Here is a 25,715-nt window from a genome sequence, read left to right on the forward strand (position 1 = left end):
TGCGTAGATTCTCTCTACTGCTGATTCTACTGGATTATACTAGTTTCTCTCCTGCTTGCAGCTAGATTTGGTAAGAGAAGCAGTGAAACATGCAATACAAGACGTCTCCATTATATAACCATCTAGTCATCAGCTTTCCCAATTAGCATTTTCTCTGAGCTTGTATACATGCAGTACACATTGCAAGGTGCGAGAACGTCAACGCCCTCTTGTCATTTCCGAAAATGCTGAGTTTGTTTTTCACAGTGTGGTGGCATGGGAACACAAAGTGATGTCAGCAGACATAGCTTCCCTCCTCGGGTACCTTTTTCCACTGCAAAATCAACAGGGAAGTTGACATAAAGGGGGCTGGACGACTTTCTCATGTCACAGTGAAGTCAGCTGAGTCATATGAGTGAGAAGAAATGGAGTAACACACATTATGCGCATAGTGGAGCTGCTCAAGATGGGAATAGGTCTGACTGTAATAATACTACAATAATAATATGGAAAATGGCACACATACTTTCTTTCTTTCTTTCCCTCACTGAGTGCCAATTTCGGCTGAAACCATCCTACTTTCTCTTCTCTCGGCCTCCCGTGCTCTCACTCCTCTTCCCTCCTCTGCTACTCTGTCTCTCATCAAGCGGGCAAGGCGTAGTGTGTGGTTGGTGTGAGATAACAAAGGCTGAGGAGTTCAGCATTATATAACTTCTGTGGAGGCTGAGGAGGTGGAGGAAGAGGAGGAGAGGCAGCAGGGTTAGCACGTAGGAAAAGGAGGGCAGGAGAGGGCTAGTAGCCTACGTTGCAGTGCTCATTTGTCTTCCACATAACGCACACACACACACACACACATGCTGGCCTCCTTTTTTCCTGCTCTCCATCGCGGATTCAGCAGGCTGCACTTGCAGATATGGCCTCATAATATTTGAACTTTTTCAGCTTTGTGTTCCCACGCTGACAACCACACACAGATTTTCAAGTGAAATCACCATTTTCTCTCTGACAGTGCGCTGTCCCACCTCTGTGCCAGAGTGCTGAGCAGGCAGCCACACACACACATACACAGGGACTCTCAAGCTCTACGGCTCCCTCCAGCCCCACCCGCCTGTCCTCTGATGGCCTCCCACTCATGCCACATTAAACATTTAGTGAGGCACTCTGGATCTGTGCGACACCATCTTTTAGCACCGCCAAGCTAACGGCCCACACACTGTGGAAAAACATAGGTGCATGCTCGTCTGTGGAAACCCGATACAGCGGTCACATTATTCCCTCTGACCGTCTCTCTTATGCACATACATGAACGCAAATCCGTGGTTCAGAAAGGCCTATTGTGTTGAGAGCAAGACCTGCATTAATCAATATTGATCCCTGGAGTCTGTATGTGTACTTATGCAATGTGTGTCTGTGTGTGTGTGTGTGTGTGTCACAGTTTGCCTCTCTGCTGCAGTGAGGTGTGACCCAGGGTTTGGGTGTATCCCAACCAGTGCAGTAAAATGCTGCTGTGAGGTTCCCTGCAATATTTTTGAAGATATGAGAAGAGACAGGATGTCAAAGATGTTTGTTTTTTTTCATGTATGCACCATCCTGAGATTGTTTACCTTTGAACAATATGACTCCTGATTATGATTTACTGTCCTCCCAAATACATTTAGTCTAGAATTCAGCAACATCTCTCCATATTTTTTGTGACTTCATTGAACTAGATGCCTTAAAGCTGCAGTAGGCAGAATATTTTGGGCATCATTGGGCAAAAATTCCATAATAACCTTTCAGCATATTGTAATTCAAGTGTTCTGAGAGAAAACTAGACTTCTGCACCCCCTCAAGGCTCTGTTTTCAGGCTTTAAAAAAACTAGCCTGACGGGAGACTTTGGCCAATCACAGGTAATTTCAGAGAGAGAGAGAGCGTTCCTATTGGTTGTGCTCTGGCTGGTGGGCGGTGCTTGGTGTTTCCTCAGCTGTTCTCAACATGGCTGCCGCAAACCTCCAGGAAGAGCGCCGGTCGTCGATGCCATTCGTAGTGGCCAAACGTCGGTACTTCAACTTCCGTGTCCGTCACGTGATTCCATTGGGCCCAAAAAGACTTTTCCCCATAGACTTACATTGGGAAAGACACATCTGTAACTCAGCAGATCTTTTTTTTTTTTTAGGTTAATCAATTTCGCAGTACGAACACTTGAATAGTCCTTATTTAAATCATTAGGTCCTACAAGTTGTAAAAGGCACAAATAGACGCATCCAGAGTTATTTTCCTTCCTCTGTTCATGTGAATGAACCCCAGACCGAGGCTGGAGCGAGGGCTGGGAGGTGGAGTTAGAAAGCCCCCGTGACTGTGACCCCGTGACCGAGCCTTGTGACTGAGCGGACGCTACTGTGCCTGCTCTATGGGCACAATGGATGCGAAAGATCGCCGGAAGATACTTTTCCACCCGGAAGTCGAGCCATTTTGGCATCATGCGCCACTGAGCAACTCTCATAGGAATGAACGGGAGCCCGCCTCCAACTGTATCCAGTTCTCTTAATACATCCATGGGCTGCCCATTTTCATTCACATATCATGAGGTCAGAGGTCAAGGGACCCTTTTGAAAATGGCCATCCCAGTTTTTCCTCACCAAAATTTAGCAGAAGTTTGTAGCGTTATTTAGCCTACTTCACGACGAGCTAGTATGACATGGTTGGTACCAATGGATTCTTTAGGCTGGCTTTGAAACTGAGCCCACTACAACCTAAAAATGATTGCGTTAAAGAAATGAGTGGTGTTAAAACAAATTTTCATCAACGCGTTATTATCGCGTTAACTTTGACAGCCCTAGCTTTCACACAAAATGAAGACTGTAGACTTTGTTCTCCATCACTTACATTGGAAGCGCATTAAAAAGGGACCTCTTAATGGCCATTATGAACAGGAGGAATAATTACAGCGACCAAAACCTGTTTCAGTGTTCATATGGGCACCTGACTATGGTTTTAAGACAGACTTGAAAAATTGGGAACGTATCCTTTAATCAAAACAAACTGCTTCAAAACTGTATGTTGATGTCACTAATCAGGTGATTGTGTTCAACAGGACTCATTTTAAATAAATAAAACATATTGAAATCCATGTCATTAAGGTTAAAGAAATCATTTAAAACATGTATTAATAGTTTATAAGCTGGAGAAAAAAAAACCCTCAAAGGTATCACATACTATGTTTTTCGCGTTTGATCGGAGTTCGCGAGTGATTGACAGCTGCTCAGAGACGGCAAAGCTCCAGCTTGGCTCTGATTGGTTGTTTTTCCTCCGGTCTGTGAAATCTTGCAGATGCCGTTAGCACTGGCCAAAATTAAACACCTATTGTATTGTATTATTAAGATGCAAAATGGTGCTAGGATCCCAAGTTCCCTTAATTGAATATGTTTTACATAGTTAGCCCCTTAAAACCCACCTGCTGAATACAATTGGGCTCATTTATGCAATTTATGCATTTCCAAGACTGTTTAGGGACCCCAGTATGTAGAAATATTAAAATACACTATTTTTAGAATAGGCAAAAATAACACATGTATACTGCATTCAAAGAACTGCATGTTTCCCCAAAACTGCATAGGATTATCATAAAGTGGGCATGTCTGTAGAGGGGAGACTCGTGGGTACCCATAGAACCCATTTTCATTCACATATCTTGAGGTCAGAGGTCAAGGGACCCCTTGACAAATGGCCATGCCAGTTTTTCCCCACCAACATTTAGCCCAACTTTAGAGTGTTAGTCTCCTTCCTGACAAGCTAATATGACATGATATGGTACTAATGGAGTCCTTAGGTTTTCTATTTTCATATGATGCCACTATCTTCTAACTATAAACCCGAGCCTGGTAAGGCCTTCCACAAGACAGTAAAGTTGGTTGGGTCTTTTAATAAAAAAAAATTTGCTAACATCTGGCGGGCCAAATCAAACCTGATGGCGCGCCAACTTTGGCCCGCGGGCCCCACTTTGGACAACCCTGATTTATATGCTTAAAAAGTTACAGACAGTCCCTTTAATAATCCTATTTGCTCCATTTCTACCCACTGCAGCTTTAAAGTCTCATGCCGCACGAGTCTATTCTCGCGAGATTTCCCTCCCCTTTACTACACACACACACACACACCATCATCATCATCATCATCACTCCTCCTCGTCCTCCTCTCCAGCCCCTCCCTTTCCGTCCTCTGCTCGCCTCTATCCTCTTCTTGCCTGCCTGCCTGCCTGTCAGAAAGGTACTCCAGTGTTGGAGGCTAGGCTACCCTCCTCCTCCTTCTCCCTGGACCCGGACCCGGACCCCCTACACCCGTACGAGAGAGCCAAGCCACCCGTCGTACCCAAAGGCTTCGGGCTCACAACACAACACTCCTCAACGGTTTTCAACCATGGCAGTCCCCGCTACTTGCACCCGGTTTACCGACGAGTACCAGCTGTACGAGGAGCTCGGGAAGTAAGCAAGCAGTTAACGTTTTGTCGTTTTTAACGTTTTTTGTCGTCCCCCCACCCACGCAAAAACCTCGCCTCACATTATATCTAGTTAGCCTGCGATATCTAGCACAAAATACCTTCCACATTAGTCACATTAAGTGCCTTAATAACGTGTCAGTATGTGTTATCGTCGTGGTGCAGTCATGAGCTAAATAATAACCGTCGCTAACGGCTGCTAACGGCTAGTTAGCAACGGTTATTTTAGCTCGCGCAGTAACGGTTGGAACAGCGCAGTAACGGTTGGAACACTCTAGTTACTATAGTTACTAGCCAAAACCATGCTACCTACCATGCTTGATATGTATATAAACTAGCCGCTTTTTAGTCGCTATTGGGTGATGAATACACCGCAAAACAGAGAGAGGTTGGTGCATTAACAGCTGTTAAACCCTTCCGTGTTAGTTATAGCTAGCTAGCCGGTATTTTCTGGCCCCCTGAGAGAGAGAGAGACGCCAGCAGAGAGACGTGTAGCCCGGTGACATTTCACCGGCCCACCGGGGCTCTCTGACAGCTCCGTTGGTGGATGGTGGATGGTGTGGTCGCTATAGCTAACTAGGCCGACCACGACCACTTTTTTTTTCTCTCTCTCTGTCTCTAAGCAGCTGCAGATGATTTGTGTAAACCGTGTTGAGTAACGCTGGATATCACTTTAAATGAGGAAGTTATTGTACTGTAATGTAATGCACCTATACGCTCTCTCTCTGCACCACACAGCAGCTGGTTATCAATAAACGTCGTTAAAACTGAAGCTGTTATAACGGCCAATTTTACTGTGTAAAGAGAGGCAGTGACGTGTTTTCTCGGTATTCTGATGACGGCAAGAAAAACCTCCTCTGTTTCATCATCATCATCATCATCATCAGCATCTGTTGTTCCTGGCCTGTTGTACCCAAATCAGCAGCATCAGGGCGACACTGGAAGCTGCAGATGATTTGTGTAACCGTGTTGAGGAACGTTACATACCGCTGGATATCACTTTAAATGAGGAAGTTATTGCACTGTAATGTAATGCACCTATACGCTCTCTCTCTGCACCACACACACCAGCAGCTGGCCATCGTTGTTAGCAATAAACGTCGTTAAAACGAAGCTGTTATAACGGGCAATTTTGCTGTGTAAAGAGAGGCAGTGACGTGTTTTCTCGGTATTCTGATGACGGCAAGAAAAACCGGACCACAACCTCCTCTGTTTCATCATCATCATCAGCATCTGTTGTTCCTAGCCCTGTTGTACCGAAATCAGCAGCATCAGGGAGACACTGGCAGCTGCAGATGATTTGTGTAACTGTTGAGTAACGTTACATACCGCTGTATATCACTTAAAATTAGGAAGTTATTGCACTGTAATGTAATGCCCCCATATATACGCTCCTCTCTCCTGCACCACACTAGCAGCTGGCCATCGTTGTTATCAATAAACGTCTTCTATGCAAGATACCATTTCGCCGCACTGCATTTGGGCAATCAGCTTTTTCTGTTAAGGCCACAAATCAGTGGAACACCCTTTGCCTGGCGATGTGAGGAGCTGCAGCTCTATCAGCATTTTCAAAACCAACTAAAAACTGTCTGTTAAAAAGCTGCTCAGCTCTGTACTCACTGATCTTTTACTCCATGGTCTGCATGACTTGCTTTTTACTTGACAAGCATACTTTGTGATGTGCTATTGTGTGTAGCTGTGTTTTGTATGTTCCTTCTTGTATGACTAGTATGTTTCTTTTTTTTTTTTGACCCGCACAAGGGACTACAGATGTGAATTAGCTTAAAGCTATAATCTGGTACAGTGCATCAAATGGTGACATTTATGTTTTAAACTGTACATGGTCCCTTTTAAATAAAATAAATAAATAAAATGTCCAAAGCTGTTATAACGGCAATTTCACCGCGTAAAGAGAGGCAGTGACGTGTTTTCTCGGTATTCTGATGATGGCAAGAAAAACCGGGCCACTACCTCCTCTGTTTCATCATCATCATCATCATCATCATCATCATCATCATCAGCATCTGTTGTTCCTGGCCCTGTTGTACCCAAATCAGCAGCATCAGGGCGACACTGGCCCTATAAAGATACACCGGCCTTAATTTCCAGCTGCCATTTCCACTCTCTGCCTAATAATTGAGTAATCGATGGCACTGATTGCACAGCCACTGCACTGGCACACACACACCTACACAGCCTCCATAGTGGATCTACTGCTCCTGATGCTTCCTATGCAGGCTGACCACTCACCTCGGCTTATGTTTCTGCACCCCCGTTTGTTAATGCATTTTGCTCCGTCATAGGTTATTAACGTCACTTGTACTTCTGTCACTTCTCATTTACTGGTAAATAATTGAAACTAAGAGCAGAGTGGTAGGGAGCAGAGTGCAGCAGAAAAGCAGCAGCAGAAAAGCAGCAGCATCCCTCTGTGTGTGTATATATCATCCGGAGTGGTTCCAAGGCAGCCTTTCCTCTTTCAAGAAAAACTGCGTAGGGGCCAGCCAGATACTGCAGGTACAGGCTGTGATATAGGCGCTATGAATATCATGCATATAATTGCTTGTTCTCTGATGCTCAAAATTGAACGATCACCATAGCAGCTAGCAGGTGAAAAAATATGGAGCATTCATCTAGGTCAATATGAAACTCCTCAGAGTGGGAGTTGTTTTATTGTGCACTTCCTTTTTCTATTGAGCAGATTTATAACTGAACGTTGTTACCTTGTGAATGTATTAAATATTGCCCATTGTTGTGCGAGATGCAGCCCATTCTTTGTGCTGGCTGTTGCAAATTGAATTTCCTTTTGGGGCTGTAGGTTGCATTGTATTGTGCGCCTATCAAAGATTAGCAAAAGTACTTGGCCATTCATTTTATAATCCAAGACCCGAACAGATATCAGCACTCATGCTTGAGAACCTTGTTGTATTGATGCCATTTTTGTTTGATTGTTGCCCACCTTTTCAGGTTGTACACACACACACACTGACGCTGTGATAGTAATGACTGTAAACTGTGTGTGTGTGTGTGTGTGTGTGTGTGAGAGAGAGAGAGAAACCAAGGTTGTTGGCATACACAAAAAAACAAACCACTGCCACACGAGTGGATGCAGTTTCAAATGTCACTCGTTGTGTATGTGTGAGAGAGGGAGCATGTGAAATGGAACTGATTTTTGGTTGTTTATGCTCTTTCTTCTCAGGGGAGCTTTTTCAGTGGTGCGTAGGTGTGTAAAGAAGTCATCAGGACAGGAATATGCTGCAAAAATCATCAACACTAAGAAGCTGTCTGCAAGAGGTATGGTAACACCATGCACAGCACACTGACACACACTCTGATATGTGCATGTTTGCTTTGTTTGTTGTGTATATCGGAAAGTTGAGCTATATTGTTTTTATATTGTGATTGCTATCATTTCTGTAAATTATATTGAGAAATGGTAAAAGATAAAACAACAAGTGGAAATGTTTGTTTGTGGTTAATCCAGCAAATCAAAGTACTTCATCCTATTGATGCATTGCATCATGCAGATCATTGATTTCAACTTTGTCTGCTGTGGCTCACCAGAGATATTGAAGGGATAACTAATCTCTACTGGCCTTTCGTCTCACTTTATACACCGTCATATCGCCCAGAAAGCTTGCACATAAACCATGAGTCCCATAATTCCAATGGCAGAGGAAGTCTTTTATTCAATCATTGTGTCTGTGGGGAGTTCTTATCTGCAACCTCTTGATGGTTTAATGACCCTCTTTATAAACACTGTATTGAATAACTCTCAATCGCTCCTCTGTGGTATCATTAGACAACCGCTGTACAACGAATTGATCCAAATTTCTAAGATCCACATGGATGCAGGGACCGAAATAAAACAATAATAACTGGCAGGACATGAAAGCTGTTTTTATCTTGTTCACGTAGCTCCGCTCCTGAATTTGTATTTGTTGCGCTGGTTTTGCGTGCCTGCATAGATCCACACCCACGTGCACATGCCTGGAGTGGCGTGCCATGTCGTAATGATGACGCGAGCTCATGGCAGTGTGTCAGAACCTCCCCTGGCTTCAGACTGAGATACTTAATTGCTTTCTCCTTTTTTTCGTATCTGACAAATTAGGCCTGCACTCTTTCCTGACATTCACACACACCTGGCTTCCTTTGTTCTCCTTCCCTGCACTCTCTCTCATTACCTCCGTGCCTATCTTCCTCTGCTAGCCTCTCTCACTCATTGCCTGTCTCTTGTCTTTCTGCAAAGGGGGATTGGTTTGTATCGAGGCTAATCCACTTATGCTAAATGTATCTCATCAACCACTAAGACCCCACGGATTCCATAGGCGCCTCCCTGTTTGCCCTGTTGTTGTCTGTGTCTGATGGCATTTGTGTGTGTGTGTGTGTGTGTGACAGAGAGAGCAGGGAGTAACACTAATAGAGCATGTCTGTATTGTGAGGCATCTGTGAGCATGTTGTAATACCCGTATTGTTCTATCCCTGCCACCAAGTGTCCACATAGGGCAGCTCCTGGTATTAATGTCCCACCAAGGAAAAGTAAGGGCTCAGCAGAAAACTGTTGGCTCTTCGCAGAGGCAGGCAGTACAATGTAGGCCTGTGCATGTGTGCATGTTTGCCAGGGGAGAAGAAAGCTGGCCAGGAGAGGACGAGGAGGAGATTTTTAACAATATAGTCTTGCAAGGAGATCAACGACACTCCACAGCAGGGAAGCAAGGTGAAACGAGACAGAGAACGATAGGGTGAGCGAAGGAAGAGGATTTTGTGCTAAGAGAAGAATTGCGGTAGGCCGCATGGCTGACGCAACATGCACCTACATGCACACAAAACACAAACGTCCACACACACAGGCAGCCAGTGCGTGAGCAGGCAGCTTGCCTGGTAGGATTTGGGTGGGTTTTTTTTAGCCCGATGGGGCGAGTGTGACCTCACGCGTGGCCTGGTGGGTAAGTCTCTCAAAGCTCTGGTAAACACTGCAGTAATCTGAGGAGGGGGGGGAGGGGAGGGGTAAAAGGGAGGCAGGGAGGGAAAGGAAGGAAGGAAACGAAAGGAGGAAGGAAGTGAGAGAGGACGGGATGTCAGGGATGGATGTAGGTTGTTGGCTGTGGGATAGTTCAGCCTACAGGCAGTTGAGGGTGGATGCGAGTGGGCAGCAGGGTACACAATAGGGCTGCACGATTATAGCCAAAATGATAATCACGATTATTTTGATCAATATTGATATTATTCACAGATTTAAGGGACAAAATATTTGTATATGTTGTGCTACATTCAACTACCAAAAAGTCTAAATGTTATCCTTTTACTTTGTTTTTGTCATCTATGGCGCTTATTTGCATAAAAACACACAATTCAAATTATTATGAAATAAATGATTGTATGTTTATTTAAATATTTGCTTTGATAAAAAAAAACTTGGCATTAGTAGTTCTAATTATATATTATATATGAGCTTAGGGCTTGTGTTAGGAAGTTAAACAGGTTGTATTTCTCTCTCTATTATCTGTTTTATAGTGCTGTGAAAACATCTAAGTTTCTCGCGAAAAACTACATTTTACCAGATTACATTTGAACGCATCATGATAGTTATAATTTACCTTTGCCCTTTACTCATTTTTACTGAGTAGAGCCTGAACACATCATAATGCAACTCAAAGGAACCTCCGTTAACGTTAGCTGTTTAGCTGTTTAGCTTCATGCTGTCGGAAGACGAGCACTGTGATTACTCTGAGCAGCATCATGGGAATGAATTGCAATATAATAAGTGTCTGATTTAAGTTAGTTGTTCCAAATATTTTTAAGATCGGTCCTCCACGGCTTATTTTGGACTTGCAGTTGTGACAAATTGCATGGCGGTTTCACGTGTGTGTGTATGTGTGTGTGTGTGTGTGTGTGTGTATACATATGCGGATATATGAGACTGCTGAAAACCGTCTGGCTTTAATCGGCTGCTGATTGACGGTGCATCTCTAGCTGTTAGTTTTGGAATCACTACATTTTTTTGTGTGAGCGGAGCACGCATTTTAAACGTCAACATCGCAGTTGATCATGTTCATTTAATTGTGGGAAGCAAAAATTGTGGGAAGCCAAATTGTGGGAAGCCAAAATCGTGATCGCGATTAATATTTGATTAATTGTGCAGCCCTAGTACACAATATGGACATGCACATAAAAAACATGCACCTGATTCTCACCCCATATCATCAAGGGTCTTTAATGCGATCTTGTTTGTGGTGGTTTCAGTTTATAAATGAATGAGTGAGTTTAAATTAAAATGACCCAAAGAATAAGATATAGACCCTTAAACTTCACAAAAAAACAATGCAGTACATTTAAGTCAAAGAAGAAAATGAGATCGAAGGGCAAAAAGCAATGTTAGATGTAAATTATACAAATTGAAATCACTCAAAAGAAAGAAAAACACCATAAAATTAAATGAAGAAATAGGGGGTCTATTAGAAATTCTATTCATCATATTAGTTGCACACAGAGTGTTGCAATGGTGTGATGCAAGTTTCGTAGCACAGAATGAGTGCTCTGTTTTATTTTGTTGTTGATGAGTGAAGTGACTGGTAAGTGGATGGCTGCTGCATTGTCTGCTGCAACACTGTGTTTGTGTGTGTGAGAGAGAGAGTCAGAGTGAGACAGACTATCCACTTCAATGCACTACCCTAATACCTGTTCTCCTCAACGTTGTTGTCGACGCGATTGTCCCAGGGAAAATCATTTCAGTTGTTACTTTACTATTTATTGTTCAACAATGTCCCAAATTTCCACCTCACTTCAGTTGGTTCCTTGCTCACATCCAAAGCCAAAGTCTCTCTCATTGTTATCAATGGCAAACCTCTGGGATTTGGCGGGCCCCCTTGTTAGTTTAGCCTGGTTCCAGACCTCTGAATCGTCGCCCACACCTCCAATTTGTTCAGTGATTTGAATAGATCTGGTGTTGTGCTCATTGGTGGCTATTTACCCCAGTTGGTGAAGCAGTCGACCAATGAGAGCTTGTAGGCGGGACTAAGAATGGGCACATCATATTTGTACATAGCTACCTGGCTTCATCCATGAACAATAGTGACAGAAACATGGCCACAAGAATGATGATGACCGTGGATGATATTGACACGGCTCTTAAGTCAACAAAAGATGAACTCTACAATAAGTTATATATTTTTTGCACGGTACAAATAATCACATCGATTTTTATAAGCATATAATGATAATAAAGGTGTTTTTTCCCCAACAAAACTGCTTTTCTGCTCAAAATTAGCTTGTATATATCTGCTTGGATTTGGTTCAGCCACATTCTACCTAAACGTGATGAAATAGACAAACCCGTTTTGTATGTTAGCTTCTTCGCAAAGCGTAAATAACAGAACGCTGGCTGACCGTAGCCCAAGTTTGTGCCACTCGCAGCTCCTGGTAACGTTAAAGCTTCAGTAGGAAGAACATTTTTTGGCATCATTGGGCAAAAATTCCATAATAATCTTTCATTCGTTCAAGTGTTCTGAGAAAAAACTATACTTCTGCACCTCCTCATTGCTCTGTTTTCAGGCTTTAAAAAATGTAGCCTGTGACGGGAAACTTTGACCAATCATAGGTCATTTCAGAGAGAGAGAGAGTTCCTATTGGCCTTGCTCCGGCTGGTGGGCGGTGCTTGGTATTTCCTCAGCAGATCTCAACATGGCTGCCGGGTCACAAACTTTCTCATTTTACAGCTAAACAGTAAACTACAAGATGTTTCTGAAAACATTTGAGGCGAGAAATAGGCATTACAGTAACAGAATATTGATTAATATTCGATCAGCGCTGCCTAGTTTGACTGTTTGGTCGGAGTTCGCGAGTGATTGACTCGTGGCTCTCATAGACGGCTGCTGGACAGCGGACTCCAGATCAGCTGTGACTGTTTGTCTTCCTCCGGTCCGTGAAATCTTGCAGATGCCATTAGGAGCACTGGAGGACACAGAGGCACCTGATTTCTTTCATATTACCTGTCTCATGCACTGCCATCAGGATATAGTGACTGTTTAATAAAAATAACTTTCTTTAATCATATTTGCTCCATTTCTACCCTCTGCTGCTTTAAATCACCTGATCCTAGCAACCCCAGCTTCGGTGTCAACAGAAAATGGCTAACATAAACATGATATCGGGCTAAATAATGAAGTGAAACAAAATTCAGTCTAATCACACGGCAGTGTGCTTCCTGCCATTGATCAAAAACTCTAGGGGTCAGCTGATGATGGGACGTTTTTTGGTGTGTAGTTGTTACCATGGTGACACAATGTCAGTTGCTTGTGCATTGTGAAGAGGCAGATACATTTTAATATAAATTAGACAGGCTTTTTGCTATGATAATATTATCTTTACTATTACTACTATTACTGCCAGATAGGTGGGTGGGACAATCCTTCCAATTAGCCAGTTACATCGTAAACATTTTAGGTGGCACTCGGGGTAAAATTGATATCACCGGTATTTGCATGAAACAATTAGACTGTTATTGCCGAGTAAAATGGAAAATAAATGCCTGCTCCTCTTTTGTCACTTCATTCAAATTATGAACGACCATTTCTTAAAATCTTCTTGTGTGTAAATATTAGGGATGCACCAATACTCAGTATTCATATCAGTCAGATTTTTAAAAATGCATCCATTGGCAAAAAAAAAGGACGGTATTGACAAATATACCCCAAGCTGGCTTTTAAATATTTGTATCGCCACACTTGGAGTGAACTGTAATAATAAGAGAAGAAGCAACTTGTCACATGATAACAACAGTAGCTACGTTACTAAAAGGGCTGGGTATCGAACCTCTTGGGTACCACCCAAATGTGCTTGGAGCTTGGTCAGATTCTTAGTCATGTTTACTTATTCTTTTAGATATTTCCTGAAATTATTTAGCTAATTTTAGACATCTGCATCTTATTTTGGCATAAGGTATTTGAATTGAAACTAGGGTATCATATGTAACGATACACAGTCCTACGCTACCATAGCAAGTGAGCTACCTACTAGCGAAAGCAAAACGACATAAACAGGTTTGTTTAATGGCTGTCTGAGGTAAAGTGCATGTGAACGGTTTCTCACAACAGCTAGATCTTAAAGGTGCAGTAACGAGTAGTGTAAGGGATTACAATTTCCAAAACAGTAATTATTTCAGTTATTAATTTAAGTAACGCTGTGTTACTGCGTTACCAGAACACTTTTTTTTTGTGTGCCAGGTAGGCTTTTGTTGCGATGACGGGAATGCAGGTCGGTGTTCATCGCATCAAGTTGAACTTTGGTGAACTTTTTATTGAACTTTCAAGCTGACAATGCCCTGGGGTAGAGGAGGAGACAGGTCCGGTTCTACAAGGGTGCAAAAGCATTCATTGCACACTCAGTTTAATGTTCTGCATAGGGCTCTGCAATTAATCGAATTTCAATTCCGATTTTAGCTTCCAACGATTATATAATCAATATAATCGACTTAAAATACTTATTGTGTGGGATTCTGCTTCACAATGACACTCTCGCTTTCCATGCTTCGTGGGTGTGACTTTTTTTAATGTTTCCAAAGTCAATGAGTCATTGTGTTAAATGATTGTGATCTCAATATTGACCAAAATAATCATGATTAGGAATTTTGCCATAATGGAGCAGCCCTAGTTCTGCACCCTCAGTTGAAATTGGAATGATAAATGTCAAGCACAAGGTGCTAGGTCTTTTAGGCACATGACTGTGAGTACCTTCTATTTTGGTTCATGTAAGTGCAGCAGCGCAACGTGCAAAAAGGGTGAAGGGAGCGAAAGTAATACAGTAATAACAAGTAAGGTAACTAATTACTTTTGGTCGCAAGTATGCAAATGAATGTATATATTTATTATTAGAAATCTATTAACAACACAAAATTATGACAAATTTTCTCTAAAAACCCTCGCAGGTACTTCATTTAAAAAAATATGCTCAAATCTTAATATGACAAACTGCAGCCCAACAGGCAACAACAGCTGTCAGTGTGTCAGTGTGCTGACTTGACTATGACTTGCCCCAAACTGCATGTGATTATCATAAAGTGATCGACCTGTAAAGGGGAGACTCGTGGGTACCCATAGAACCCATTTTCATTCACATATCTTGAAGTCAGAGGTCAAGGGACCCCTTTTAAAAATGGCCATGCCAGTTTTTCCTCGCCAAAATTTAGTGCAAGTTTGGAGCATTATTTAACCTCTTTCACGCTTCAAACGAGTATGACATGGTTGGTACCGATGGATTCCTTATATGATGCCAGTATCTTCACTGTAGCTTTAAAATTGAACCCGCTACAACCTAAAAATCGCAAGTTGCATCGATACGTTAAAGAAATTAGTGAAAACTAATTTGCGTCAACGCGTTGTCGCATAGTAGCAAATAATAAGTAAAGTAATATTACTTTTTAAAAGAGTAAAAAGTAACTTATTATTACATTTCCTGAGTAACTTGTCCAGCACTGCCCGCTCCGTATTTAGATATAAATGTCAAATTTTAGGTAACGAAAACTTGATTCTTATTTTTATTTGATTATACACTGAAGAAAACATACTTATTAATATTATATTCCAATTTCTGCCAATAGATCCCTCGAAATGTTACACAGAGTATTGCACTGCGATTTCAATGCTGTGTTGGTGGAAAAAAATGTGGTATTGTTGAGCCATCTTTGTTAAATATCCTCTGAAAACATCTGTACTCGCCCCCTAAAATACCGTCACATTGTCAATATTGAAGCGCTAGATAATAAAGTTGTGTTTGATTTTTATCAGTATTTCCCAGTCCGAACAGTTTGGATGTAAACTTGCCTGAAACAGACTGAACTGGATCCTCGAGCCTTCAATCAGATTGTCATGTATGGCAGAGAGGGGGGGTTTGTGTGCATGTGTGTCGGGCCCTCTCCATCCTCAGCTGATGTAAGATGGCTGTGGGCCCGCCCCATGGCAAAGCAGATGGCCAATTAGAGAGCAGCAGGAAGTGCCAGTAATTACCCTCCAGCCCTCTCTTTCCTGTCTTCTTCTACCACACACTCTCGCACCAACAAATAAGGAGATTGAATGAATTAGTGAGTGCTGCAGTGACACTGCACCAGGGTAGACGGCTATACACAAACACACACACACGCACAGGGGAGCTGTGATCCTCTTCTAGCAAATGGACGTTCCATGTAATCCTCCCTCCTTCTCTCTGTCTGTCTCTCAGTCCTGCGTCACTAGTGTAATTAGAAGGAGGTTCAGGTCTCTCCCTTATTCACTCGCTTTCTCTCAGATGAGGGAAATCTACACCTGCAGGGAGGTTAGTGGAAGGTAGACGTGGAGGGTGTAGCATCGCGTCGGGAGGGCTTCAAAACTGCGGCTTTAAAACTAGTTGGCAACAAGTTGGCGAAGAAGGATGCAGAGAGGATGCAGAAAGTGGTGCTGCTTTTTCTAACGTGCTCTTACATTATGCCTGTATGTACTGTATTGCAATTGCAGAAGAACAGTTGGGTACATCGATAGTTGATTGCTCAGCAACAGCATGTGAATTTTATCTGACGCCGTTGCCGCACTGGGGAAATGAATGCAAATCTTAGTGAGGCTGCCTCTGTGTGGTGTAATCGCTACGGAGCTGTGGTGTTGAGTTGGCTTCACCACAGTGGTAACACACACATGTACACACACTGAGTCATACTGGATCTTCACTGCAGTTGCCCCGATTCACCTCTGACCTCAAACGATGGGTGGGAGTAGTTTTAACAGAGCCATGCGGTTGACACGCCAACATCTCGTATAAACGCAGGCATGTGTGCGCACAAATACTGCTACAGGATCAGTAAAATCCTCAAACAAGGATGTTGGTTTGGACATGAGGTGTGTGTGTGTGTGTGTGTGTGTGTGTGTGTGTGTGTGTGTTCTTGCTAGCTTCCCCTCCCAGGAGAAATGCAAACACTCCAGTGTTGTATAACTGGGTTTCACACTAGCTCCTTTGCACACATGCACATAATCGTTTGCACTAGCCTCATTTAATTTCCACCAGCAGTTTAATAACCTTAAATAAAACCATACCTGTGGTCAGTGGAGCTCTGCTTAAATGCACCTTGTGACTGTTACCTGTCAGAGGCAAATGCAGCCACTGGGCTTGAACGACTGTATAGGTTAGTGCCTACAACATTTGCATTTGCGCACACAAAACAAATCTTTATCTGTGACACAAGTAACCTCATACCTTTTTTTAAATATTTGCAGTCGTATACTTCATTTAACTGGATGATTTTCTTTTGTTTGTGACTAGGGCCGTCAAAGTTAACGCGATAGCACGTTAATGCAAATTGGTTTTAACGACACTAATTTCTTTAAAAAACTGTCATGGCCATTTTCAAAGGGGTCCCTTGACCTCTGACCTCCAGATATGTGAATGAAAATGGGTTCTATGGGTACCCACGAGTCTCCCCTTTACAGACATGCCCACTTTATGATCATCACATGCAGTTTGGGGCAAGTCATAGTCAAGTCAGCACACTGACACACTGACAGCTGTTGTTGTAGTATGGTGCAGACACTGTGTGTGAAATCTTTATTTGTGATTAATTGTCACATGTGCAACTTCTTCTCTGATTGAAAAACATTATTGGGGACATGTCTGATAGCCTCAATAAAAAGCAAATGTTACTAGGGGTGGAAAAAAATCAATTCACCTATGTATTGCGGTTCATTTTTATTTTTTTTATGATTTTGAAATGTATTTTTTAATGCCAGAATATTTGCTTCATTTGAGTCTAAGCGGAGGTGGAAGAAAGGAAGCTGCTTTTATTTTTGTAGTCTGAGTAACGTGACGTCGGATCTGTTCCGTATCCGTCACCAAAACACACCGCAGCCTAAACGACAAAGTAGAAAATGGTGGAGGGTTCGCATAGATACGACCTGCACACTCACATGTTCAATCCAAAGTGGTAAACACTACACATACAGTAAAGTATGGAAACACTTTGGGTTTCACACATTGCCAGGAAAAGCAGAGCTAAACATCATGGCTAAAGCTGCATGCTAACTCTGTCACGGACAGGAAACGTTATCGTATTGCGGTAGCGTGCAGACAAGCCAGCCGTCACTCTCATCTCCGTGGTCAAATCGGCCAATGCTACAACTGTAGAGCACCCATATACTGACATTCATGTTAAATGCATTCAAACGGCCCCGATGGAGCTGACCATGGATATTAAAAGAGAACATAGCTGACGGGGGGAGCTCAGAGGTGGCCCCGAGGTTAAGACCCATACCACAGAAACACAATGTCCCTGTTTTGATTCAGGCGGGGATGTTTGTGGCATACCCCCACGCTGTATCACACCTTTCCTGTGTTCGTAGCCGTTTACAGCATTTATTTTGTCAAGCACCACAAAGGAAAAGCATAAATGCTAATTTACTAAAAAATCGTATCTTATTATCTATTATTGTATGTTTTAAAACCAGCTACTGCACACTGTTTGACCAGGTAACGATGCACCAACACTTTCCTGCTCTGTGATTTAACTCTTCTTTAACTCTTCTCTCCTCAGACCATCAGAAGCTTGAGAGAGAGGCTCGTATCTGCCGTCTGCTGAAGCACCCCAACATCGGTGAGTTTCTGTGCACGTGACCTGATGTGTAATGTGTGTGGCTCTGGATTGTCGCTCATGCTCACAGGATAAGATTCTTCAGTGGGAGTGCAGCAATACTGGTGCTGGCTAGCATTTTAGGATAATGCTATGCTGATATTGTGAGTCTGTAACAGAGAGTTTCCCAAATATTGTTAATCAAAATGAATATGTTGAGCATGAAAGTTCATCCTTGACCTTGGAAACATTATTTTGATAAAAAAAATCTAAAAGGGAATTGGACCTTGAGTTTAAATTAAGATGTACACTCATATTCTGATTGTAATAGGCGTAGAACGTACGTTGTAACCGGCCGTCGGCTGTAGTCTTTGCGGTGTGTTGGAGGGCAACTTGTCGGCCAAAACAAAGGCGACGCAACAAGCAGCCTTCATCGCCGCTAGTTCTCTGATGTCGGGTTGATGTGTCTGGGGCTTAAGAGGGAGTAGCCCTAATTTATAATATACTGAGCTAATTAACAACGTGTGGATAACAATGGGTGTACTTTTTATTTCCATTTATCAAGTCATCGAGTCTAAAAAGATGCTCTAACTTTCCCAGTGATCACTCATTTTAAATGTCAGTATAGCAGATTTTGCAGCTGCTGTCAACTATGGACATGGTTGCACAGAGCAAAGCTTTGGTGAGCAGGCATATATATAGAGAATAGAGATGCAGGGGTTTATCAGATTGCACAGCGCCATTGTCAGGATTGCCAAATGGGTTGTTTTAAATTAAGGAGCAGGGTCACTTGTGCTGATTAACAGTGATCATCTTCACCACTCCACCAGGAACATCTCCAGTAAATACACAGTAAGGAGCAGATTTTAGATTTTCTTTAACAATTTAGTTCCTTTAATCATCTCTGTAATTGTCAGTAGTCGATGTGGTCGCCAATCGGCACAAGTCTTAATTAATGATCAATATAATAGTAGGTACATAAACGTACCAAAATATCTCTTGACCACAGAAAATGGTACAGAGTCTGTTGTACAGCAGAAATAATGGCTTGCATCACTGTTTGATTTCAACATTACTACTTAGTAGGGGTGGGCGGTATACCGGTTTCATCTCCGTCACCGGTGTCACGTTTAGCCACGATATGGATTTTGAGCAGCCCGGGTGAGCAGCGCGACTGCAACTACTGAACGGCTTGTACGTGTGTGGCGTCCACACAGACTGCATTGCTGCTGCAGAGCTGCTACAGCCAGCCATCAACAGCTCATTTTCGCTCTGTATTTTTGCAAAGAACTGCGCGCATCACACAGGAAGAAATAGGCAACACGTGGCGAATCTCTAGATGAGCCGCCCGCAGCCGAGCCGCGCTGCTCACAGTCGATGTGTCTTCTGGTCCAACAGCGTCTACGCTGTATATTTTAACACTTTCTTCATGTGCATTAAGATGTTAAAGGTTATGTCAGCTTGTGGTTTCTTCAAAGATGTAAATTCTTTTAAATGTAATGTAATTCCCAGTTTTGCTGTGGTGAAATTTGAAATAATAAAACAAAAGTAAATATGTGAAAAAAATAACTTTTTTCCCCCAAATATTCATTATTAATGCAATCCAGGTTGCTCAGCAGTCAGCTACAGTTCACTCACAACTCAAAACAACCGCATGACTGTTATTATTAACTCTGAATGAATCCCATTACATTTACATCATGCGGCAGACTACTCCTTCCAAAACACATGTAGGCTTATACCTCATTTTCAATCTTATTTGGAGCCAATAAACACATCTGTTTAAAAAAAAAATAGAAAAAAAATGTATTCTTTCTTGAGATATGTCCCCTTATATTGCCAATATAAAGAAAAGAGGTAGAATCATGTTTTGAGTGGATTATTAATTTTTTTCTAATATAACACAGTCACCGCAAAAACCAACAGAAATACCATGATATACATTTTAGGTCATATCGCCCACCCCTATCAAGATGCTAACAGCTCAGGACTGCTCGCCATGGTTATAATTTTGTGAATCTTGTTCAGATCAGTTGTGCAGTTGTCGTGACAACAGAAACAAAAAGAGACATAGATGACATCACCAGTATTGCCTTTAAACACATAATGAGTAAACCCAGTCAGAGCGAGAGGTGACAGAAGGTTATCTTCCTCTTGCTGATGACAGATCTCTGCTCCGCCGGCTGAGATGACACGTTTTCTGTGTCAGACATGTTTGCGTCTGCTTTCTTGACGTTCTGGTTTTATTACTCTTGATCATCACAGCCTGTAACAACGTGCTAATTGTGGGAAATTTGTATTGCAGTGATGGTTAGAAAATGAAATGCATTGTGCTGCTCTAATTGAGATGTCTAGAGGAGATGGGTGTTAAAGGGCAGAAAGGGGAGATATGACAAAATCAATGACACCTTTCCCACTACAGTCCTTCTTATTTCTCTTTTCCTCGTGTCCTAGTTTTCTGTCAGCCCCCCCAGGCACTCATTCGCCCCTCGCCTACTTTTCCTGTTCTCTTCCTCTCTCTCTGTATGGATTTTTCTCTCTCTCTCTCTCTCTCTCTCTCTCTCGTCCTTTCTCCTTTTTTGACATATTTTGGCATCGTCTGCATTCAAACTTTGGACAAAAGAGGGCACAAAAAAAAAGAGACAGATGGAGAGACGAAAGCAGGAGGAGTAGGAGACAGATGGAGGGAGAGCGAGAAGATGGGAGCAGGAGGAAAGAGCAGTCGCTCTTGTTTCTTGCTGCAGGGCCATCCTACTTCATCTTATTATACAACTGATATTCATTTTACATAACGATAACTGTGTCTCCTCGACACTAAACCTAAGCTACATCTCAGGCCCATCCTCTAACGCCTGGCTCCTGCTGCCTCCATCCTGCTTTGTCATTCTGCTGCTGTTCTGTTATATTGACAGTAGGGCCGGGATGGTTACCGCATAACCGCAGTATCGTGGTAATATGAGCTCATTACAGTAATCACCACTTTATTTTTTTTCTGTTCCCGACCAAGCACTCACTTATCTCCATCAGTAATCAGGAAACATTACTGGTAACAAGCACTTATGTTTTTATTTAATTCTTTCTTTTCTAAACATAACATTTCCTAGCCTGATCCCAGACCTCTGAATCGCTGCCCACATCTGCAATTTGTTCTTTCAGTTATTCACATAGGTCTCATGTTGTGCTCTTTGACGGCTATTTCCCTGGTAGTCAATCAGAACTTCGTACACAGAATTAAAAATGTACCAGAGCAAGGGTAAAACTGCCACAAAAACATAGCTATACTGGTTTCTGTAAGTGGACCTACAAAAATAACAGTTCATAAATCTCCCTGTTTCTTTGATCCACTTGACAAACACTAAGTTAACTCCTCAGTAACTGTTACATCAGCTTTCGTGTTCACTGATGACAGGTACTCGGTAACTACCGATTGGGTCATGCAAAATACCCCCATATAGGGGTGTCCGAGGATCCTAATCGTTAAGACTAAGGATGCACCGATCTGACTTTTTCAGTCCTGATAAGATACCTGGGCTTTGGTTATCGGCTGTTACTGAGAACCGATCTGATACCAGTGTTTAAAGGAAGGGTTGGAAAAGATTTTTTTTTTTTTGTTATCTTAATTGAAATTCTCATTACATCCAGACAGCAATCAATAAATCAAATGCTCTGACAAAAAAAAGAAAAGATCCGGTATCTGTGGCAGTCGCAGGACTGTAATAAACCCGTCCAATCATTTCATTTGGGCCGAATAAGGCAACCTGCCTACCTGCCCATGCACTCGTTGCACGTCACGTGAGTCTTTCACAAGCTGCTAGCTTGACAGCTGCGAGCACTAACAATGACCATCTTCGCTGTTCACGTTCATTATGATATGTTGCCGAGTACCTATAGATGTAGTGGGACTGTAGGAATATTAATCGATACATCAATATAGTGGATGAATCGTTACACTCCTATCAATAAATGTAAAGCGCTTACTTTGATCTTTAACGGTGGATGGCTGTGTGTCTGGCCTCTCCGGTCGAGCTTTCGCTGTGAGGTCTCAGGTTTCCACCTGGCGCTGCACACAGACTGTGACCGCTCAGTCTTCCGCACGCCGATTGCCTAATGTTGGTTGCCATATAGCAGTGGGTTTAAATCCGAAATATTGTATATATATATGTATTGATAACCCGGCTCTGATACGCGAAAATGACCTAAACAGGTTTTATTTCTATAAAGAAAAGCAAAACGATTGTGGGGGCAGTGGGTAAATTAGATTATCGGTGTATTCCCAAACACCGTGTAACACCAGTAACATAGACTACCGCGGCAAGCCTACATAGAATATCACTCATGTTGTGCCAGACCACGAGCCACAATCACAGTTGATGATGAACGTTTGGCTTAAGTGCAGTTATCCCAGCCGTACAGAAATTTGCCATATAAATAGTGTTCAATTCAAAGATGCATTTTACACGACCGGTAAATTGACCCCAAACAAAATGCATCCACGACACTGACGTTCAGTTTCAATAATCATAGAGAGTGCGAAGTTTAATTAAATGGCAGTTAATTGCCAAATCACTAGATGCGCTGACATCACTGCGGTGAGAAAAAAACGCAATACGTCACATAGTTGACTTTCATTTCTCCAGCTCTGCCTTTGATCCATTTCTGTTTTCAGATATTTTTGCATTTAATCGCCCCAGTTTCTGGGGAGGTTTAACAGTCAAAACATTGCAGCAATTCTATTTTTTTAACCTTACTCCTGTCTTTATATCTCTGTCTCACTGCCCACCATCTCTCTTGCAGTGAGACTCCATGACAGCATTTCAGAGGAAGGCTTTCATTACCTCGTCTTTGACCTGTGAGTATATTCTGAACACACACACAGTGACATTTCATCCATGCGTGTGGCTGCGGTTCGTTTGTGTATGCTAACCGACTTCTCTCTCTCTTGCCTCCTCCGTCTTTCTTTCTTGCTTTCCTCCCCCTTTTCTTTCCCTCCCTCCCCCTCCCAGGGTGACAGGAGGAGAGCTTTTTGAAGACATTGTAGCCAGGGAGTACTACAGTGAGGCTGATGCCAGGTAAGCGCTTCATATGGAACTGCTCCGAACATAATGCACACATGCACCCTGCTGCAAACATACAAAGTAATCCCATTAAATATATGAATACTCACTTTAATGTGAGTGTGAATACGCAGGCACACAGGGGTGGATATAATTGGTTTGCTTGTGTTCTTGTCAGCAAATTGCATCTCCCCCCCGTCTACAAGTGCATCGATATACTTGTTCGCCACATGCGTCGCTCTCCATCCTCCTGCTACATTGAAGAAGCACTGAAACAATCAAGCGATTCATTCTTTAAGTTATTTATCCGGCAAAAATGCCTTAAAAAATGCTGTTTTTTGCTTCTCAAATGTGAAGATTTGCTACTTTAAATCTGTGTTATATTATTGTACATTGAATATCCTTGGGCGTTGGGCTGTTGATTGGACAAAACAAGCAATTTGAAGACGTCCCCTTGGCTTCTGTGGAATTGTATTGTGCGTTTTACATTATTTTCTGACACTTTGTTGACGTTTAAGCTTTCTCTCCTTCCTCACTACTTCCTCCTTCTCAGAGTTCCCCTCCCTTTTCCCTGTGGCTGTGTGGTGTGCAGCTTATGAAGTCTGTTGTACAATTGGATTATGGGTCTTTGTCTGTTCATGCACACACAGGGAGGGGGCTTTGGAAAGGCACAAACGCCTGCATCCCCCCCCCCCCCCCCCCGACACACACACACACACACACACACACACACACACACACACACACACACACAAACTGACCCACATGGATTAAGCCTCTCTCTAGCTGGGCCCGACCTTTGACCCATTAACCTTTCCAGAGACGTGACATGAACACGATCCTCAAATAGTGGCATCATGGAGCCTGACACCACAGTGTGTAGGACAGTAATAAGGTGGTCGGGTACTGGCTTGCAGGCAAATTTTACAAGAGCCATCATGAGCCAACACACTCACCAGGCTAGTGTGAAAACATGCTCACCAGCCAGAATAGAGAAATAATGGTATTAGTAGCAGCTGAATTGCCGCCCCCATTATTAAAATTGCTACTGGGATGGAGATTTATTGACTGTGTGGTGGAAGGCCTCCCACACATGTTCTTTAGTATTGATTGTTTAAACTACAGTACCTTGATTATGTCTTTGAAAAATAATAAGGATTGTATAGTAAATGTTTGTTATGCAACTTAAGTTTAACCGCCGCTGTCTTAGAATGTAATAGAGGTGATTTTTCACATGTTTTTAAGCAATTATTTTCATAATCTACTGATTATTCTTATCTTTAGGTGTATAAAATGTCCCAAAATTGCAAAAGAAAATGCCCGTAACAATTTCCTAAAGCCCATAGTGACATCATCATAATGATTTTTTTGTCCGACCATCATTTAACAACCCAAAAATATTCAGTTTCCTATTATTTAAAACCAGGAAATCAGCAAAACCTCACATTTAAGGAGCTGTGACCAGGTGTTTTTGCCTGGAAAATGGCTTAAACAAATAAACTATGATCAAAATGGTTAATTTCCTGTCATCAGATTGTTTCAGCTTTTTTTTTTTTTCTATTCTGTTTAAACCGGTATTTCTGCACAGTTGCAGATCAAGATCAGGCTACACTAATATAATTAATATTATACTATTTGTAGTATTAGATTCCAGTGGTAGCTGCGTAGGATTGTTCCCGACTCGTGTGATCCAAACATTTCCAATAACTCCAGAGCGTTGTGAAGGCCAAAAGTCAAAATGTATTGAAGGATAGATGTAATCATTTCCAAAATTCACAACATGTTTTTATCTAACAAAAATATTCTGCTTCAATCCATATTTGTTGGTGTTTAGCCTTTCAAAAGCATAATTTTCACTGATGTCAAAACACAGTGAGTTATATTCATTAAAGAGAGTTGATTAAATAAGAAGAAATAATTTAATCCGATGAATCTCTTTATTGAAATTGAGGATTTTGTTCGAGGATTATTTTTTTCTTTTTTAGGCTGATGATGTCATAAAATATGACGACAGACATTCAAAGCTTAGTTTGAAAATGTCAATAGAAGCTTTGTATGTAAAAATATGACATTCGGTACACAACATTTGTAGTTTTGTGTTATTAATAGCGTAGTGAACAAGAATGACGTCAGGTTTGTCTTCCTAATGAAACGCATCAGTTTTATAACCAGACCATGACACTCTGACATGACAAGTCCCATTGGAGTATATGTGATGTTTTTTTTTGTTTGTAATGAAGGGCAGCAACTGACACGTCTTTCTCTCTGTTTGTCCCCCTTTTCTCTCTCTCTCTGTAGTCATTGCATTAGTCAGATCTTGGAGAGTGTCAATCATATCCACCAGCATGATATTGTGCACAGAGACCTCAAGGTGAGTGGCTGCCCGTTGCCGTGACAACCACACACTCACACACACCTCTGCTCGTGGCCATGGCAACACACAGATGGCTCTCGGTTGCTCCATCTCCTCTCTGTATCTCTATCTCTCTGCATTTCTGCCTCTATCTCTTTTATTTTTCCCCCGCGTCCCTCTCCCATCGACTGCTTTTACCCTCTATCTGTTCTCATATCTGTCATCTTTGTCTGTCCGTGACCAGATCTGTGTGTCCTGTGTGTGTGCGCACATGCGTG

The 25,715-nt window shown here is 42.3% G+C and overlaps 1 protein-coding gene across 16 annotated transcripts in view; it reads left to right on the top strand.

Annotated features, from left to right (window-relative positions):
• Window positions 1-4,124: 4,124 nt before the first annotated feature.
• Window positions 4,125-25,715, top strand: part of LOC119479481 (calcium/calmodulin-dependent protein kinase type II subunit gamma) — a 46,729-nt gene continuing 25,138 nt past the window's right edge. For 7 of the 16 annotated variants that reach the window (XM_037755117.1, XM_037755118.1, XM_037755121.1 and 4 more), the window contains exons 1-6: window positions 4,126-4,440; window positions 7,651-7,745; window positions 17,995-18,054; window positions 22,825-22,879; window positions 23,034-23,099; window positions 25,383-25,455. In XM_037755117.1, coding sequence (XP_037611045.1) covers window positions 4,376-4,440; window positions 7,651-7,745; window positions 17,995-18,054; window positions 22,825-22,879; window positions 23,034-23,099; window positions 25,383-25,455 — 414 coding nt within the window. In that variant the 5' untranslated portion in view covers window positions 4,126-4,375. Of the gene's footprint in view, window positions 4,441-4,801; window positions 4,843-7,650; window positions 7,746-17,994; window positions 18,055-22,824; window positions 22,880-23,033; window positions 23,100-25,382; window positions 25,456-25,715 lie in introns of those variants that run through there. The other 9 variants (XM_037755124.1, XM_037755128.1, XM_037755126.1 and 6 more) reach the window with 4 other exon arrangements.

This window comes from Sebastes umbrosus, chromosome 20 (genome assembly GCF_015220745.1).
Source record: "Sebastes umbrosus isolate fSebUmb1 chromosome 20, fSebUmb1.pri, whole genome shotgun sequence".
NCBI classification, from domain to species: domain Eukaryota; kingdom Metazoa; phylum Chordata; class Actinopteri; order Perciformes; family Sebastidae; genus Sebastes; species Sebastes umbrosus.